The sequence below is a fragment of the Rhinolophus hipposideros genome, assembly GCF_964194185.1.
Source record: "Rhinolophus hipposideros genome assembly, chromosome: 10".
Classification (NCBI taxonomy): domain Eukaryota; kingdom Metazoa; phylum Chordata; class Mammalia; order Chiroptera; family Rhinolophidae; genus Rhinolophus; species Rhinolophus hipposideros.
The window spans coordinates 49,195,751-49,216,546 of NC_138056.1; the positions used below are offsets into that span (position 1 = coordinate 49,195,751).

At 36.2% G+C, this 20,796-nt stretch overlaps 2 protein-coding genes and 1 pseudogene across 3 annotated transcripts in view; 1 reads left to right on the forward strand and 2 right to left on the reverse strand.

Annotated features, from left to right (window-relative positions):
* Positions 1–20,796, forward strand: part of UVRAG (UV radiation resistance associated) — a 272,693-nt gene that overhangs the window by 122,408 nt on the left and 129,489 nt on the right. The window contains exon 8 of the mRNA XM_081061802.1: positions 10,883–11,009. Coding sequence (XP_080917928.1) covers positions 10,883–11,009 — 127 coding nt within the window. The remainder of the gene's footprint in view (positions 1–10,882; positions 11,010–20,796) is intronic.
* On the reverse strand, positions 5,607–6,145 carry LOC308503729 (ubiquitin-ribosomal protein eS31 fusion protein-like). The gene has a single exon (XM_081063362.1). It carries the CDS (start codon positions 6,120–6,122, stop codon positions 5,652–5,654), a length of 471 nt encoding a protein of 156 aa, XP_080919488.1. The 5' UTR covers positions 6,123–6,145; the 3' UTR covers positions 5,607–5,651.
* On the reverse strand, positions 8,648–9,190 carry LOC308504147 (malignant T-cell-amplified sequence 1-like; annotated as a pseudogene). The gene has a single exon. The product of its transcript is annotated as a malignant T-cell-amplified sequence 1-like (transcript).

Sequence of the window (20,796 nt, forward strand, 5' to 3'; positions counted from 1 at the left end):
CCTTAGGACAGACTACTTTCTTTCAGTTCCTTCAAAACTATATTTCTGTACCTTATACCGTCCTTGAAAACACACATCATTTTCTTTCATATAAATTAGAATCCATAATCTTCAGAACCTTGATTTTATTGATAACTAAAAGCAAGCAATTAGCATTTCCATTGGCAAATCCAGAAATATATATATATATATATATATATATATATATATATATATATATTTAATTTTTATTTATTTAAGTGTGTTTTTCCAGGACCCATCAGCTCCAAGTCAAGTAGTTGTTCCAATCTAGTTGTGGAGGGCGCAGCTCACAGTGGCCCATGTGGGGATCGGACTGGCAACCTAGTTGTTAAGGCACCGTGCTCACAACTGAGCTAATCAGCCGCCCCCAGGAACACATTTTTAACCTTCAAAAGCATAGGCTTTTGTAATAAAATACAAGATACATTTATTAACACATCTTAATTTATCTTTTAACGTTCCTATGACAAGAAGCCAGAAATAGATGAACTCAGACCTATCTAATAATTAATATTTCAGTATTTCATTGTTCGGAAATGCCTAGATATTCAATTATTTTTATCATTTTACACAATTTAGCAAAACTAAAATCTTAAGTTACCAACAGATGCTGAGAAACCACATCCAAACATCCACACTATATTATTATTACTGAAGTTTCATCTAAAACTTTATTTTAGTTAGCATTTTATTAGTTCTTAAATCTGTGAGATTTCAAAGTTAATTATTACTCAAGCTATTTTCTTCCCCCCCCCCCTTCTTCCGCCTCTCCCCCACCACTCCAGTTCAAGCCGTTGTTTCTCAGTCTACTTGTGTAGGACACAGCTCCCTGGCCCATGCTGGTATTATGAGCCTTGCGCTACCCCCTGGCTGAGGCAGTTGATTGCCAGTCGTCAGTTGGCTGCTCACAGCAGCTCATGGCAGCTCTCGCCGGCTGCCGGCCACTCACACTGGCCACCAGCCACTCATGGCAGCAGCACACAGCAGCCCGCAGCAGCACACAGCAGCTGCTGGGCGCTCACGCTGGCCACTAGCCACTCCTGGCAGCACACAGTAGCCCACGGCAGCACACAGCAGCCCACGGCAGCCCACAGCAACTCACGGCCAACCTCCGGCCGCTCACAGCACCCCAGCTCCAGGGAGAGACATTGTTCAGAATCTTAGCTGTAGAGGGTGCAGCTTACTGGCCCATGTGGGAATCGAACCGACACCCTGGGTGTCAGGAGCTTGGCGCTCCAACCACCTGAGCCACTGAGCCAACCCTCAAGTTATTTTCTCGACAAATTTTGAAACAGAGATAACATATATTTTTGTAAACCCACGTAAAACGAAAGATGTTATATTTAATGTTAATAACCTTAAAAGACATGTCTATTGAACCAAAAGTTAAACCAACCTTAGTATCAAAATATTTTCTTAGATCATATGATCCTGAAAAGTACTTGGGTTAGTTTTTATTAATTGAATTTATTTAAGTGCTTACTCTTTTTTTCTTTAAGCCAATCAAATATAATCTGGTAATACCATCCACAGGCAAAAACATTATATATAAAACATAGACAAACACATATATCAGAGATCATATACTTATAAACAGAACTATTAACAAGTGCAGAGAGGACCTAAGATCTTACAATTGTCCCTACAATTTCAAAGAGGCTGGAACAAGGGGTGGAGGTTCTGGCTTGTGGCATTAGCTGCTTGTTTTTAAGAATGCGTTTTCTTCAGTTACCTCAGCCTCAGACATTCCTGGTTATAAGTGGATTAGGGTGTGGGTGGAGTCCCCTTTTCTCTGAACTATCAGTTTTGTTCTCCTCAGGGTCAATCATAAAGGCTTATATTAGGTTGGTGCAAAAGTAATCCCGGTTTTTGCAATTATTTTTAACCTTTTAAACTGCAGTTACTTTTGCACCAACCTAATACATAAGAAATTTAATCCTATTTTCCAGACCTCTAACAGAACAATTTCAGTTGCAAAATAGTATAATAATTCAGTGAACCATTGAGCGGCCAGCACTCTCCAGAATCTAATACCGTGTTTCCCCGGAAATAAGACCTAGCTGGACCATCAGCTCTAATGCGTCTTTTGGAGCAAAAATTAACTAAGACCTGGTCTTATGTTACATTATGTTAGGTAAGACCCGGTTTTATATTATAGTAAAATAAGACTGGGTCTCAGAACAATTTTTGCTCCAAATACGCATTAGAGCTGATTGTCTGGCTAGGTCTTATTTTTGGGGAAACGGTGTATACGTTAGCCAAGCAGTATTGCAGTAGAACATTAATTTCCTTTTGGTCAATGGCTTATAGCCAGTTTTGCCAATGGCCTATACTTTGCCGATTGGGTGATTGGGCTGTAGGCTGGGATTGAAACCTTAGATCCCATTTTTGAGTTTGAACAAATACAGCTGGACTACACACAGACACACACACACACACACACACACACACACACACACACACACACACAGATCCAAGTATTCCCTGAATCAGACAGACAAAACCAGAAAAACGAACTTTGGATCCGATTACCAAAACCAAAACTAAACCTGGCCAGGCACCAAATTGTGATGTGACGTCGTCTTACTCCATATACATGGTCCATATTTCATCTGGTCCATAGCCTGTCAGACAGTCGGCTAGCCACACGATTCTCTGGTGGAGTCAGTAACCCAGGAACAATGATGGATTAGCCTGGTGGACCATTGAGACTGTGATCAATAAGCCTATGGGTACTAATCTTCAATTTCAGGGCAATTTTCTAAAACAGGGAACTGGGTGGGACTGGGGACATTCCAAGCTTGAGCCACAGGGGATGATCTATTGTTAAGTTATAGGTAGGTCAAGGTGAGGCTGGGGACTGGGAAAGGCCTCTACTGTGGGGGTGCCGAGCAGGCCCTGCTTCACATGGAGTAAACAGATAAGCAGAATAGAACACAGAAACCCATTAGAATATGCTTAGGGAACATTAAGATCTTTGAGCGTTTGACTTAGATGCATTAGAAAGGGTCAGAACCAGATCCTACGTGGACAGGGTTTGTTTACTCATCAGAAATTACAGCTAGCAATGCTGGTTTTGAATGACTTGATGTATTTCTGTAAATGGGCCAGTTTCTGTACATGGACCATAACAGAAATACACTATGCACACACCTTCCTGTATTCGTTTAGTATTTAGATTGTACCCTTAGTTCTTTGATTCTGAAAAACATTCTAATTTGAGTGCATACTTAGGAATAGGGCAGATTAACCCCCTACCTGGGCATATCTCTGTGTTCTCTGAAGAGTTGCTTTCCTTTTTTTCTATTTTTTTTTTCATGCTCAGGTAGAATTAATTCATTTTATATATTTTGTGGAAAAATTCAAGTTAAGGAAATTGAACACCTCTTTGTGTAAAGAGATTGCTTCCTGAGAATTTACATATCTCTTTCCTCGGTGATGTAAAAACACCGTAGGGCTTCCTTATGACATTATTGGATTGCTAAAGAAATGCAGATTGTTTCTTGGTTCCTTTTTCTTTAATGATGGACAATCTCATTAAGTTTCATTTCAGTCTTTGTTTTTACAATGGGTTGGCAGGGCTTTTGTCTTTAACTAGACCCACACTCTTAGAAAGCAGAAACCATTTCTCATTCATCTAAACGCACATAGTAGTAGGTCAGTCATTACATGTTTGCTTTGTTCAGGAAAAATTGATTAGAAACTTTTCATACTTAATAGAGTTTCCCAGTCAAATATAATAACGATGATTGGAAATAAGCTTTTCTGCTTGTTTTCTTGGCTTGAATGTCTTTAACAGATGATCATGCCATCTGTTTAGAATCAGTATTTCAGAGATGAGGAAGAAAGCATTTTGGGTGAGAAGTGATAGCTATAAAGTACTTTCCACACAGCTGTCAAAAGTCATTTTCCATGCCCATTCCTTCAACAAGGACATACCATTACTCATCTCGTTGAGTGCCATTGCTTCCTCATTGTCTGTGAATCAAATAGAGATGCTGACTTTTTTTCTTTTAAAGTTTTCCATCAGCTTATCCCAGGACTTAGTAATCTATTCAGTTTTTTTAATGAATGGATTTTTTTTCCGATTACAAATTTTATTAGCATATATTTAGAACGGAGACAAGAATTTACTTGGTACAGCCAAATTGCTATTTTATTAAGATTATATTATAGAAAATCACGAAGAGTATATTATGGACACCATTGATAAAGAGCAGGAGAGAAGAGCACATACATTCCTAATGCAATCATTGTGTGTAAATGCAAATATGTATGAGCACATACATGTTCCTTGTGGGGGCAGGATTTCAGATTTCATCTGGAGGCAAATTCTGGCAAGGTATTTGGATTAAAAGGGAGTCTGAGTAAAGTTTAAACGATCGTTTCATAGGTTAAAATAGGAAATATTTTTATGCAAAGATAAATGAACAAACTTATTTAGCAAACTTAATTGGATCTCTGTTTAAATGTCTGAGATTTGTTTTATTAAATGAACATTCAGTAAAATTGACTTCTTTGGAAGTACAGTTCTATCATTTTTAAAAAAAATAAACTTTATTTAGAATAGTTTTAGTTTTACAGAAAAACTGTGCAGAAAGTTTCCATTTTTCCCCTTTTCCCTCCAATATCTTTGTTATTACCATCTTATATTAGAGTGGTACATTTGTTACAATTGTTTAATCGATATTAATATTATTAACTAAAGTCTATAGTTTACATTAGGGTTCACTCTTTGAGTTGTACATTCTGTGGTTTTTGATAAATGCATAATGTTGCGTATTCACTATTAGAGTATCACACAGAATACTTTCACTGGCCTAAAAATCCCCTATATTCTGCCTATTCATTCTTTTCCCCCCTCCCTCAGAACCACTGGCAACCGCTGATCTTTTTACTGTTTCCATAGTTTTGCCTTTTCCAGAATGTCATATAGTTGGAATCATACAGTATGTAGCTTTTTCAGATTGGCTTCTTTTACTTAACAATATGCTTTTAAGTTTCCTCCATGTCTTTTCATAGCTCATTTCTTTGTATTGCTGACAATTTCTTTGTACGGATACACTACAGTTTATCTGTTGACCTACTGAAGTGCATCTTGGTTGCTTCCAAGGTTTGGAATAAAACTACTACAGACATTCATGTGTAGGTCTTTTTGTGAACATAGGTGTATAACTCATCTGGGTAAATATCTAGGAGCGCAATTGCTGGATCATATAGTAGGCGTATGTTTAGTTTTATAAGACACTGCCAGGCTATCTTCTAAAGTGACTGTACCATTGTGCATTGCCACTAACAATGAATGAAAGTTTCTGTTGCTCCACATCCTTACCAGCATTTGGTATTGTTAGTGTTTTTGATTGTAATTATTTTAATAGCTGTGCAGTGGTATATAATTATTGGTTTAATTTGCAATTCCCTCATGACATATGAAGGACAATTAAGTTCGTGCACTTTCCACCGTGGGCTTATAGGGTGGAATGTTCACAAACGTAATTGTCCAACCTCAGTAGGATATTGAATGTCTTTTCATATGCTTATTCGCCATCTGTATTATCTTCTTTGGTGAGAAGACTTTTGCCCAATTTTTTTTTTTTTTTAGTTCATGTCTTTTATTAACCCATATACAATTACTTGTCTTCTGGTTTGTTGAAGCAATAGGTCAGACAACATTTGTCACAATAATGTCTGTCAAAGTGGCTGGCCATAAAAACTCCAGCACCACATTCATCTGAAGGGCACTCCCGACGAAGGCGACTGATTTTGCCATTCTCATCCACCTTATAGTATTTCAGGACAGCCAGCTTAACCTTCTTTCTCTTATGCTTGTTCTTCTTGGGAGTGGTGTAAGACTTCTTCTTCCTTTTCTTAGCACCACCACGAAGTCTCAACACAAGATGAAGAGTGGACTCCTTTTGAATGTTGTAGTCAGACAAAGTGCGTCCATCTTCCAGTTGCTTGCCAGCAAAGATCAGTCTTTGCTGATCAGGAGGAATTCCTTCCTTATCCTGGATCTTGGCCTTTACATTTTCTATTGTATCCGAGGGTTCCACCTCGAGGGTGATGGTCTTCCCGGTGAGGGTTTTCACGAAAATCTGCATCTTGACAGCGATTCCACCACAGATGGAGGATCGGAAAGCCTTTTGCCCAATTTTTAATTGAGTTTGTTTTATTTAGTTTTTAGAGTTCTTTGTATATTTTAGATATTTCTTTATGATAAGTGGTTTTCAAATATTTTTTCCCAGCTTGTGACTTTTCTTTTCATTCTCTTAATACTGGTTTATGCAGAGCACAGGTTTTAGTGAAGTCCAGCTTACAAATTTCTTCTTTCATGGATTATCCATTTGGTGTTTTATGTAAAAAGTAATCTCCAAACTCAAGGTCACCTAGATTTTCTCCAATGCTACCTTCTAGAAGTTGTATAATAATTTTTTTATTTCACATTTAGGTCTATGATCCATTTTGAGTTAATTTTTGTGAAGGGTATAAGGTTCATATCTAAATTTTTAGTTTTGTTTTGTTTTACATGTGGCTGTTCAGTTGTTCCAGTACATTGTGGTAAAAAGGCTATGTTTTCTCCATTGAATTGCTTTTGTTCCTTTGTCAAAGATTAGTTAACTATGTTTGTGTGTGTCTATTTCTGGGCTCTTTATTATTCCATTGATTTATTTGTCTCTTCTTTTGTCCACACCACGATGTCTTGATTACTGTAAATCTTGGCATTAGATAGATAGTATCAGTCTTCTAACTTTTTCTCCTTCAGTATTGAGTTGGCTAGTCTATTTTTTTTCCCTTTCTGTGTAAACTTTAGAATTAGTTTGTTGATATCCACAAAATAATTTGCTGGGATTTCACTGAATCTTTAGATCAAATTGGGAAAATTGGGCATCTTAATAATATTGTTTTCCTGTCCACGAACGTTTATTTGGATCTCCTTTGATTTATTTCATCAGAGTTTTGTAATTTCCTTCATTTATCTTGCATGTAATTTTTAAGGTTTATATCTAAGTATTTTATTTTTTATGCTAATGTAATTGATATGTTTTTAATTCCAAATTCTAATTGTTTCTTGCTATTACATAAGAAAGCAATTGACTTTTGTATATTAACTTGTTATGATCTCTTATTAGTTCCAGGAGGGTGTTTTTGGTTTTGGTTGTGAGAGAGTCGATTCTGTAGGATTGTCTATATGTATAATCACACAATCATAAAATTATATAAACAAAGATGATTTTATTTCTTCTTTCTCCATCTGTGTAGCTTTTATTTCCTTTTCTTGCCTTATTGCATAATTAGTACTTCCAGTACATGTTTAAGAGAGTGGAGATAGGGGACCTCCTTGTCTTATTCTCCAACTTAGGGAGAAAGCACCTGGTTTCTCACTATTAAGTGTGATGTTAGCTGTAGATTTTTCTGCAAATGCTCTTTACCAAGTTGAGGAAGTTCTCCTTTACTCCTAGTTTGCTGAGAATTTTTGTCATAAATGTGTGTTGAATTTTGTCACATGCTTTTTCAGCATCTATTGATATGATTCTGATTTTTTTTTTCCTTTAGCCTGGTTGATGTGAATTCCATTAATTGATTATTGAATGTCAAGCTTGCCTTGCATACCTGGAATAAATTCCATTTGGCCATGGTGTTCTTATACATAGTTGGATTTGATTTGCTAATGTTTTGTTGAGGAATTTGCCTTTATGTTCATGAGAGACATTGATCTGTGTTTTTCCTTTCCAGTGATAATCTGGTTTTGGTGTTAGAGTAAAGCTGACTTCATAGAATAAGTTAGGAATTTCTATGTTTTGGAAGAGATTTTAAAAAACTAGTATTATTTCTTATTTAAATGTTTCGTAAAATTCACCAGTGAAACCATCTGGGACTGGTGCTCTCCATTTTGGAAAGTAATTAATTATTGATTTAATTTTATGAGTTTATGCCTATTGTGAGTATCTATTTCTCTTAGAATGAGTTTTGGTAGATTGTCTCTCAAGGAATTGGTTCGTGTCATCTAAGTTATCAAGTTTGTGGGCATAGAGTTGTTTATAGTGTTCTTTAATTATTACTTTAATGTCCATGGGATCAGTTGTGATGGCCTCTTTTCATTCTTCATATTAGTTTTTGTCTCCTCTTTTTTTTTCTTGGTTAGCCTGGGTAGAGTTTCATCAGTTGTATTGACCTTTATAAAAAACCGGCTTTTGGTTTCATTTATTTTGTGATTTTCTCCATTTAATTTATTCTTTTTGGGGTTCACTAACTTCTTGAACCTGTAGATTTATTTCTTTTGCCTAATTGGGGAAGTTTTTACCAGTATTTCAGTGAGTGCTTTTTCATTCCTGCCCTCTTTTTTCTTTGCTCCTAGTACTTGTTAGATCTTTTGGTGTAGTTCCATAGATCCCTGAGAATCTGTTCATCTTTTTTTTTTTTTTTTTTTTTTTTTTTTTTTTTTTACTGTCTATAGTCTCTCTGTTGTTTAGATTGGACAGTTTCTATTGGTCTATTTTCCAGCTTAAAGATGCTTTTCTATGTCTTCTACATTTTGCTATTGAGCTCATTCAGTGACTTTTTTTATTCCAGTTTTGAATTTTAGCATCTGTTGAATTTATTCAGCATAACCACAGAGGTATTGTTTTCACATACAGATACAAACACCAATACTACACAGCCCATCATTTAAATAATGGATATTTTCAGTGCCTCCTTTGTTGACTTTCTAGTATCTTCTGTAGACATCTTCATGACTCTGACATACAGAATATATTGTTTTCCTTCTGTCATGATGGCAACAATCATATCTCTTGCAACAGGGTAAAGGTTAGCTCTAGCAGTTAAGCCTGGACATTAAATTTTGCTCCTCTGAGTACAAATATGATGGCTCTTTTATCAACCTGCTGGTGTGGTAGGATAAAAAGATATTTGTGAAGTAATTTTAGGGTTGGCTGAAAAGTTTCTTCACCTTGTCTAAAAAATAGTAACTTCTCATTTACTGTAAGGATTTCTATATGTTCATGGTATCACACCATTTTACAGGATCTTTCTTAGGCAGGATTTGATTAAGCCATAGTCCAATACCTGGATATTGCTTTATCAGTTGGGTCTTAACACCCTTTATAACTGAGGTTTCCTACTGGATGCAATTGGACACATTTTCTTTTTCATCAAATTTCTTGAACATGATTCAAGGTGAAGAGGGCAACAATAGGGAAGGGCCTGGAATGGCGGGGTAGGGGGAAATTGAATTAGCAAGGGTCCAGCAAATCCACTTATATGTGGAAGACCAGCACTGACAATCGGAGCTGTTGTTATCTTATTCCTCCTATTCCAGTTATTTTCAGTTCTAAAATTTCCATTTGTTTTTTTCTTAATGTCTTCTATTTCTTTACTGAGACTTTCTATTTCTTTGCCAAGATGTTCTGTTTTTTCATTTTTGTTCAAGTGTGTTTGTAATTGCTAGTGAAGCATTTTTATGATGGTTGCTCTCAGATCTTTGTCAGATATTTTTAACATGTCTGTCATCTCCATGTTGCAATCTATTAATTATCCTTTTTCATTTACTTTGCCATCTTCCTGGTTTTGGGTATGAGTGATTTTTGATTGAAACTTATACATTTTGGGTATTATGTTAGGAGTCTCCGGATCTTATTTAAACCTTCTGTTTTACCTGGCTTCCTCTGACAACTCTCTCTGGTAGGGGAAGGGAGAGGCACCATCTTATTACTGCCAGGTACATGAAGAAGTTCAGGTTCTATAAGTCACTTCCATTGATACTAAGTGGTTGTCTGTGCACACACGTGTACACACACATACACACACATACACACACTACTGGTCAGGGGTGGGAGTTCCAGCTCTCTCCTAGGCCTCCAATGATACCTACCTTAATACTGCTCCCTAGATGGCCTCCACTGATATGAGGAATATAGGGTGGCCTATTAGTGCTACATAGTAGTGAAAGTTCTGACTCTCCACTAGGCATTCTCTGATGTCACCCAGCAGGGAGAGAGAGGGTTATCTTGTTACTGCTACAAGCCCAGGCTTGCCCTGTGGTGTCCACTGACATTATAGGGGGCTCAATTGGTTACCGCCTGGTAGGGATGAAAGCGCCAGGTCCCTGCTTGGCCTTTTCTGAAATCTGTGGGATATTAGAGCACCGTGGTTCCGTTTGGCAAGGATGGAGATCTACTTTTTGTTTCTGTGGATTTGCCTGTTCTGAACATATCGTATGAATGGAGTCTGTGTCTTTTTTAAACCGGCTTCTTTCACTTAGCATAATACGTTTTCAAGGCTCATCCATGTTGTGGCATCTATCTTTTTATGCCACATAATATTCTTTTTATTGCCAAATAATATTCCATTGCACAGGTATACCACAGTTTATTTATTGATCAGGTGATGGCTATTTGGATTAATTCCACTGCCTGCCTGTTATGAATAATGCTGCTGTGAACGTTCATATTCAGGTTTTGTATGGATATATTTTTGATTCTCTTGGGTATATACATAGGAGTGGCATTATTGCGTCTTATGGCAACTCTGCATTCAACATTTTGAGGACTCCATTTCTTTTTTATTAGTAATTTTTTGTTATTGTATTGTGATATCAGGAAAGAGGCTTGTAGTGTCTTTTGGGTTTTTAGAAAGAACTGTCCCCAGGCTCTACCTGTATTTCCACTCTTAGTTTTCACTTACGTCTGTACTCTTTCCGTTAAAATGATGGTGCTAATAGTTAAGTTACTCAGGAGATCAATAAGTTAGCTAAGTATTAAGTGCTTTAAACCATTACGCATTTTGACACATTATAAATGTATAATTATTCACAGTCTTGACTTTTATATTCATAAATTTACCTGTGCTTTTAATTATTTAGAAAAAAGAAAGCGAGTGCCTGCAATTAAAAATTTTGGTGCTTCGAAATGAACTGGAAAGACAAAAGAAAGCTTTGGGACGGGAGGTGGCGTTACTGCATAAGCAACAAATTGCATTACAGGACAAAGGTAAGTGAAAACACTGTACAAATAGTCCCACTTCCATATTTAAGTTTTCCTTTCTTCTCCATAGGCTCAAATAGTCATCTTTGCGTAAATTTGCTGGTATAGTTTTAAAAAGATGTTTTAAGTATTTTGAAGTTGTTGATACATACAGAAAAGCATACAAATACATGCACACCTGCCATGTTTCAAATTTTCAAAACGAGCACACCTACGTAAGCAGAATCTCCATGAAGAAACAGAGCATTGCGAGAACCCCTGAACCTCAACAACTTTCTCATGCTCCCTTCCATTCCACACATCTCTAGCTAGGCTAACCCTTACTTTGACTTTATATACCAAAGATTTGTTTTGCCTAATTTTGAACTTTATACAAATAGAATCATATAATATGTACATTTTATATGCTGGCTTTTGGTCAACATTTTGTTTGTAAAATTCATCCTTACCTGTGTGTAATGTATTCTTGGTTTATTCTTACTGCCAGTAGTGTTCCATTGTATGAATATGAATGGATTGTGGCTTTTGTCATTTTGGTAATTTCCAGTTTGGGACTATTACAGATAGTACTTCCATGAATGTTCTAGTACAGATTTCTTAATGGAGATTTTTTATGCATTCCTGTTGGATATAAACCGAGGAGCAGAATTACACAGTCATGGGGTATGAATATCTTCAGTTTTAGTGGGTTGTGTCCAGAAGTTTTCCGAAGTGGTTACGCCAATTTACTTCCTCGCCATCCAGAAGTGTATCAGATCTCTGGTCCTACATCTAGTCAGTGTTTGGTACTTTCTATCTTTAGCATTTTAGCCTTTCTGGTGGGTATGTTGTAGTCTCTCCTTGCAGTTTTAATTTAGATTTCTCTGAAGGCTAATGAAGTTAAACACTACTATTTCATGTTTCTTGTGATGGGCATGTATTCACTCCTTTGTGAAGTACCCGTTGAAGTCTGTTGCCCCCCTTTTATTTTTAATTGGTTTGACAATTTGTTTTGGTTAAGAGTTCTTCATATATTATGGATATGGGTTTTCTGAAATATGCACTAATAATATATTCTCCCATTCGGTGGCTTGCTAGTTCACTCTTTAATGATAGCTTTACGTGAACAGAACTCCATTTTATTTGTCTTTTCTTTTGTATTTAAGGCTTTTTGTGAACTAGTTTAGGTAATATTTGCTTATTTTAATGTCATAAAGATGTTCTTTGTGTTATCTTTTAATGCTTCACTGTTGTACTTTTTACATTTATATCTATAATTCATCAGGAACTGACATTTTGTGTATGATGTAAGGTAAGAGTCAAGATTCATTTTTTTTTTCTTCATATAGTCAGTTGTCCCAGCACCATTTATAAGACCTTCCTTTCCCCATTGTGCTGCAATTTCACTTTTGCCATATATGTGTATGTCAGTTACAGGACGCTCTGTTCTGTTCCTTTGATCTATATTTCTATTCTTTTGCCATTATCTCAGTGTTTTAATTTCTCTCGTGTTATAATTGGTATTGCTATCTGTTAAAGTTATTCTTAGCGATGTTCTTCAGGATTGCCTTGATTATTCTTGTCCTTTTGCATTTTCATATGCATTTCTTTCTACACAGAAAAGGAAGTCTTGCTAGGAGTTTGATTGGGACTACATTTAATATATTTGTCCATACAATTGGGGGATAATAGACATCTTTACAATATTGAGTCTTTCAACCCCAGAATACTGTATTCTTAGGTCTCCTTTAAATAACATTATTCTCCTTTAGAATACTGTGTTATTAGGTCTCCTTTAAATAACATTATTGAAATAAACTAGTTGTTAGTATGTGGATGTTTCCCATGACCTATTGACTTTATTACTATTTTTTAATGGTTTATGATACAATTGTCAATATCTTTAAATTTTATTTCCTACTTGTTGCTGATATGTAGAAATACAATTGATGTTTTTCAGTGGTATTGATTTTTATTATATGTACAAAGAAAATTCCCCCAAAGTTTTAGGGACAAATTATTATAGCAGTTGCTAATGTTAGGGTAATAGCTCTATAGCTGTAGCTCTCACTATGGTTATTTATTTGTTTACATTGTAAATCAATTATATTCATAATTAAATCTATTTAGTGAATCTTCAGCCGTGTTAAAATATTTTAGAAGCACTGGTATTGGAAACATGAAGGGTAAAAATGTGTTTGTCATCTGTATTTGCTTCTTTGATTTAGGGTGTGTGCTAGCCAGTAGTGGAATGATTTGCTAATAGGAGTATTACCAGTGGCTTCTTACATATGAAGAGTTCTCTTTGGCACTTGGTGCTTATCTAGGCACTTGGTTCCCAGCCCAAGATCTCAGTTAGGATACAAAGTCAGTAATATATGATATTTAATCTTTGCTACTGATCTTTCTGAATGACCATAAAGGAATTGCTTCTGCATCTTTTGACACATCTGTGCAGTAAGGATGGCTGCTCATAATTGTGCCATAAGGATTAATTTATGTAAACATTTAGAAGAAACCAGGTGCCTATAATATATTTTATATTTTTGTTTATAAAAATTCATTGCAGCAGGATGATTTATTGGAAAGAGGAAAAAAGATCATTTTTATCCGTGCTGCTGGCTTGCCGAGTGGCCGCATAACTCTGAGGGGCCTTGTTACCCCACACCCGTAAGTTTCCCATTCCCGTACCTGAAAGGCAGTGGTTCCCAGCTTGTGGTCTACAGCATCTTTCAGCTGGGTCATGAGCTGATCTTTTCAATATTAATGTTTATTAATGTATATATTTTCATTTCTGGCAGATAATCGTAGTTGAACGTACGATTTTTAATAAAAAGCAGATTTCTCCTCATTAGTGCCGCAAGCCGGATAAGCTTCCCACTAAATAATTATATGTTAGTTTACAGGGTCTTTTGCCCTAACTTAACCTCCAAATCTTTGAGAAGCAGCAACACTTTATCTAAATTAATTTGCTTGAAATTTGGTTTAGAAAAAGGTATGAAACGTTGGTCTTGAGGAAATGTGTTTAGTAGAACCTAAATACATTTTATAAATGTTGATAAAATTCAAGAACTCAGTGGTGCCTGGGAAGTGAAAATAACTTTGTAAAAGCAGAATTCCCTAATCTTTGTAGGAAGAAGCTAGTTTTTAATGCAGTTCGTGTCTTGATAGTAGCAAGAGCATATGTAGTACTTTATAATTGGAAAGTGCTTGCACAAAGATTATCATATTTAATCCTTAAAGCAATCCTGAAAGCTCAGTATGGCAAATATTCTTACATTCGTTTTGTACATAAGTTACTGAGAAGGTGAGTGACTTGGCCAGGTATACATAAATAGTTAGGAACAAAGTTGAGATGTAGACCCAGACCTTTTGTCTCCAAATTCTGTGCTTTTCTCATGTTCTATGTTATCTGAAACCTTATAAAATATATTTGAATCCTACATAAATCCTATGAAGCAGGTAACTTTTGTTGGAATCCTGTAACATGCCAGATATATCACTTATGGTATATCATTTAATTCTTAAAATAGTCCTATGAGATTATAATTTTTACTCCCTTTCTCTTAAGGTAAAACTTGGGGCTCAGACATTTCCCAAGGTCGCACAAATAAGTAATAGATCCAAATTCAAATTTAAGTTTGATTCCAAAGCCTGTCTTGTTTCTGCTAAGCAAAATATCATTGTTGCTTTCTCTAACATGTATCCAACAGATAAACTGACTGATGGCTTGCTAGTTTTCCATTTGGGCCTGTGGACTAATAGATGGAGAACTTTGTTCTGTTATATTCCTTTTTATTACAGAATGGGTGAAGTGAATTTTCCCCAAAGATTTCTTTGATTTGTTTGTATCTTAATTAAGATACCTGAATTAAAGATCTACCATTCTCACAGTCTGTCCTTAGACAAATCATTCAACTTTTTTGGACTGTTTTCCTCTTCTCAAAGAAACCAAACAAAGTTTGGACTATGCCATCAAGATTTTGTACATCTCTGAGATTCTAGTTATCTCAGGAGGATCAGATTGACAGAAAGGATGGGGATCTGTATACCTTTTTTATGAACCTCATCATTTTTCGAAGTTTGACCTCAATGATATATTTCCCAGCAATGAAATATGAAAAAAAAATTACCTTACTCAGGTGTGTCTATAGATGTTGTTTGTTAACTAGAAAGCTGTTTGATGGGAATGACTTCTTAGAATTCTGTAACTAGCTACATTCAAGTCTTATTTTATAGATTCTTAACTTGTTTTGGTAAGTAAGCCCAAAACCAAATCCATTCTTTTAGTGACATTGTGTGTAGAAGAAGTCAGATGTGTCTGATTTCATTGCTCTGATTTGGGGAGGGAAATTCCTCTTGGTAACTCCTGTGATTTTTTTTTTATTGCCAAAATAAATGTTTTATATGAAGTTATGATTTCTTAATTGTCATTTTACAATAAATTTTAATAATTAAGGTGAACAACATATCTAGTTTGTTCTATTTAATTACCTTCTGCTTGGTCAGAAAATTATTGTACCCTTTTGCATCTCAAATAAAAAAAGAACCATAAATGAGGAGTGATCAAACAGTAAATGTTTAAATAATAATAGAAAAAAATTATTACAGTAAAAGACACATTGACATTAATACCCTTGAAAATACTCCCCATCACTTCAAACACACTTATCCCATCGAATGTAATCAATAATGGTGTAAAGATTGTGTAGGGTATCCAATGGACACTTGTCTCATTAGGGAGACCACCTCAGGGATGATGTAGATGCCTGATCACTGCACTGTACACCTGAAGCTGAAGTTGAACAATAATGAATGTCAACTACAATTTTTTGTAGTTGACAAAAAATTGACTCAGCAGAAGCATATATGTAGTTACAAGAAGCGGAGTACAGCATTAGGAATAGAGACAGTGGAAATGTAATGGCTGTGTGCGATGTCAGAGGGGTAGTAGATGGGGGGGATATCACTGTGTGAGGGATATAAATGGTAAATGGCTTACATTGTTTTGTACATCTGAAACTAATAATAAAAAATAAAAAATAAAAAACACACTTATCCCATCGTTCTTGCCACTTTCTGAAACAGTTCTGGAAGTCCTCTTTCATGAGTGTCTTTAGTTATGCTGTATGGCTGCCTCGATGTCCTGAATCATTTTGACCTTGGGGAAGAGCCAGAAGTCGCACAGTGCCAGATCCGGTGAATAAGGGGGATGAAGGTACACCGTAATGTTTTTATTTGACAGAAATTGCCGTATACCAGAAGCGATGTGTGATATGGAACATTATCATGATGGAGGATTATCATGATGGACCGTAGCTCGCACCGACTGACTGCACTAAACAAGCTGAAACTTGTCACACACTGTTACTAAGGTTCGATGCTCTGCTTACCGTATTGAAGATCCCTGCCTTTCTGCTGGCTGGCACTCAGCAGAAGCATTCACCGTATTTCGTGATCACAATGGAAAGGCTCCATATCATACATCACTTCTAGTACTGTAGTTTCTGTCAAATGAAAACCTTATGTCTCCTCATCCACCTTATTCACCCGATCTGGCACCGTGTGACTTCTGGCTCTTTCCGAAAGTCAAAATGACCGTGAAAGGTAATCGTTTTGAATTGATTCAGGACATCGAGGCAGCCACGACAGCACAACTAAGACACTCATGAAAGAGGACTTCCAGAACTGCTTCAGAAAGTGGTAAGAAGATGGGATAAGTGTGTTTGAAGCAAGAAAGAGTATTTTTTAAACATATTTTTATTAGTTTCAGGTGCACAAAACAATGTAATAGTTAGATATTTATCATGTATATCCCTCACACAACCTCCCACCCCATCCACTACCCCTCTGACATCGCACACAGCCATTACATTTCCGCTGTCTCTATTCCTAATGCTGTACTCCGCTTCTTGTAACTATATATATACAAAAAATTGTAGTTGACATTCATTATTGTTCAGCTTCAGGTGTACACTGCAGTGATCAGGCATCTACATCATCCCTGAGGTGGTCTCCCTAATGAGACAAGTGTCCATCGGATACCCTACAAAATCTTTACACCATTATTGATTACATTCCCCAAATTGACGAGAAAGAGTATTTTGAAGGGGATTAATGGCAATGTGTCTTTTGCTGTAATAAATTTTTTTCTTTAAACATTTACATATTTTTTTATCACACTGCGTAGCGTATTTAAATTGGTGCTTTAGTTTCTATCAAAGGTACTAGATTTTTATTTGAAGTTATAACGATGTTAAACATTATGTAACAGTTTTCTTGTATTAGGTCATAAGGTCAAAAATTGAAAAATTACTTCTCACAAATTTTATAATTCAAGATACATTTATTTGAAATAATGGTAAAATTTAAATTTTATTAATCTGTGTATGGTTTGATTTTTTTTACAGCTATCAGACAGAAATTCCTAAACAGACTTCCTTGTAAATTATTAATATTTGTCTTTCTCAAAAGTTTTTGGACCTGAGGATAATTTTTCCCTGGACAGTATGCTATTAAAGTTTCTTTACTTTTAGCCATTGGCGTTGTATAAAGCTGTGAATGGCAGTAAAAGCCAGAGAACTTAGTGGTCGTGATGGCAAATGTGGGTCCTAAGTAAACTTCAGATTTTTCAGAATCATTCAGTTTCCTTATATTTGTAATTATTTTTTTCCAGTAATGTCTTAATTGGATTGTAGGAAAGTCAAATTATCATATTTTAATCTCCCCCTTTTGCAATGGAAGGTACAGATGTGTAGAAATAAGCCACTAAACAAAATTTTACTTTAGTTTGTCATCAGTTTTTTTCTCCCAAAAAAAACATTGAAAGTGGCATTTACAAAATATACATTTACAATTAGATGGTTCAACATGTAAGTAAAATGAGATTATAAGGCATACAAAGGAAGTGGGTGGAGCGTTGAATATATGTGCACTTTGTGCATGTGCCTTCATCAGTTCTTCATTTATGGAATACCTACGAAGAACCAGTAGCTGTTTAAGATGTTAGAAACAGAATGACAGCTGTTATAACTATATGACAGAGATATGTAGAGGGTGTTATAGGAGCACAGAAGATGAGTATCTGAAAATTAGAACACCAGGCAAAGTAGGTGACACTTGGGCTGAATCTATAGGAGTATGTAGTAAAGAGCTAGGGGGAGAAGATGAGACTTTCCAGGTCGAGGGAACAGTTTGTACAGAGGCATGGAAGTAGATTAGAGAATTGCAGGTCATTTCAGTAAAGTTCAACTAAGGATACATTTGAGTGAAAGGTCCATAGGAGACTTTAGAGAGGTAAAGAATGACCTAATCATAGACAAAGTTTATGTTAAAAGGTTTGGAGATCTGTTGAAATCACTTCAGCAAACTTTTCAAAGACAGAAAATAGATAGGACTGTGTTGACTACTGCAGTATAGAATGGAAATTAAGTGTGTGCTTTAGAAAGTTCTCTGAGGAGTTGAGGATAGAGAATTATCATTTAGGAAGTTATAGTAATCTAAGCAATACATAATTAAAATCTAAACTGATTGGGAATGTAAAGGGAGCAGGAGTGTATAGGTTCAAAAAAAATTTAGGTAATAGTCTCTTAATAGCTTGATGGATTTGAGGCGAGAAGAAGAGAGAAGGGTTTAGGATAGTTGCCAATTTCTGGTTTGGACAACTGGCCAGATAATCAAACCATTCATCAAGACAAATACTGGAGGAAAAGTAGATGTTGGGGTAAAGACGGAAAAGGGAAAAATCAAGACTTCCAATTTTGGATACTTACCTAGTGTTTAAGGCAGTAAATAAGAAACCAACAAGTAAACTAAATATCATTTTGTAATAAGTACTAGAAACAAGGTGGGGTGATAGAAAATAACTACGGGTGACCATTTTTGCTCAGAAAAGGTTTGCTTAAGGAGCTCAGTGTCACAAGATAAGAATTACTGGAGTACCGACAGAGGGAACAGAAGGTGAAAAGGCTTGGACATAGGAAGGACCCAGACTGTGGAATAGGAGAGAGGCCACTGTAGCTGGAACATAATGGTTAGGAAGAGAGTATTATGAGACGGGGTTGGGATGAGAAGGAATTCAGAATATAAACCAAATACTTGCCTCATTCATTGAACAGGCTAAGAAAATGGCGTCGGGGCAGGTGAGTTTACAGATTAGGCAGTGGGTAGGACTATCGAAAGAATCGTATTGTATTTCAGGGTAGTCTGATGTAAGGTAATTATATATTGGACTTAGGGGAGATTTAAGGATTCGGGGGAATGTATGGAGTAGTGATCTCAAAGAGTGGGAAAGCAAACTAATGAGGACATTGTAGTAGGATTGCTGGACAGTGTACCCATTTGTGGTTTGTAGTTATTATTTTTAAAGTAAAATCAATCAGGCCAGTTATGTAATTTTTTCTACTCACTTAGAGCTTCATGGGGGCAAGTTGAGATGCATATATTGAATAAATGTGAAATTATCCCCATTTTACAGATGAAGAAAATGAAGCCAGGGAAGTTGAGACTTGTCTAGAATCCTGAAAGTAGCATAGGTAGTTTAGCTCAAATCTTCTGATTTCCTAAGTCAATGGGCCTTTCAGTGCAATATACTGTCTCCCGTAGAATCTGCCTATTGAATTTAAGCACTAAAATTAGCTCTGACCTTTATGGCTGTCAAGCTAATCATGTAGAGTTATGGAAGGTATCAGTTGCTTCCCATTGCCTGTTACAAGGAAGTTTATCAGTTCTTTCGGGAGAAGAAAATCTTCTGTTGGCACTAAATCCTGAGAGGAATTTAGCATGCAGTTTCTTATGTGCTAGATATTAAATATCATAATGAAATACAGTCAATTACAATTTTGCAAAAGTTACAGCAAGAATTATCTATTAACCCTTGAGAAAGGCAACATCATAAATCATAGTAGAAAAAAGGCATTTCTTCAGGGAGGGAAACTAAAATAGTCGAAGTATATTGCTTTTTGGTCATCTGACTTGATGTAGAAAACCAAGAAGAATGACAGTTTATTGGTTTTAACTGTAATTTTGACAGGAGCTGGCCATTGGCCAGTCTGAGACCAAATTCTCTGGTGAGAGAGAGGCTAAAGAGTCTGTGTTTTGTTTTGTTGATGGGAGCAAAATTCATATTCTCTAGCTATTAGATTTATAGGAGACAGCATTGACATTTGGTTATTAAAATTAAAGTGCCTGACTTGACTTCTTGCTGAACAGAGGGGCCATCTTACTTAACAGAGTGGAACATTGGTGTACGCAGGGCCAAACATTTCAGAAAGCAGTTTTGGAATATTGTAAACCAAGCACATGCATTTGCTTTCCCTCTCCCTCAGTGACCTATTGATAGGATAGAATATATGCATAAAGAATAAATCCATGGTGATGGTGAAAATAAAAGAAAGTGCCATTGAAATAGCAAAGTTTTTGATGCAGTTCTCAAAGACACAAAGTAGATAGGATTGCACTGATCAATCAACTATAGAAAAACTGCAGCCTAGAACACAAAGAAAGGCTGCAGTAGAGTTTCTGGTAGAGCTCTCAGAGGCCTCAACTTGGAATTGAGGAGAATGGTGGAGCAATAATTAGGGTAGCTTCCATGTCTTGGCCACCGTAAACAAAGCTGCAATGAACATTGGAGTACACGTGTCTCTATAGAGGAATGCTTTCAGATTTTTTGGGTAGATACCCAGGAGAGCGATTGCTGGGTCATATGGTAATTCTATTCGTAATTTTTTGAGGAACCTCCACACTGCCTTCCATAGCGGCTGCACCAGTCTGCATTCCCACCAACAGTGTATGAGGGTTCCTTTTTCTCCACAAA

Excerpts from the sequence above, each read along its gene's own strand:
- LOC308503729 (XM_081063362.1), bottom strand. The coding sequence starts at position 6,122 with ATGCAGATTTTCGTGAAAACCCTCACCGGGAAGACCATCACCCTCGAG.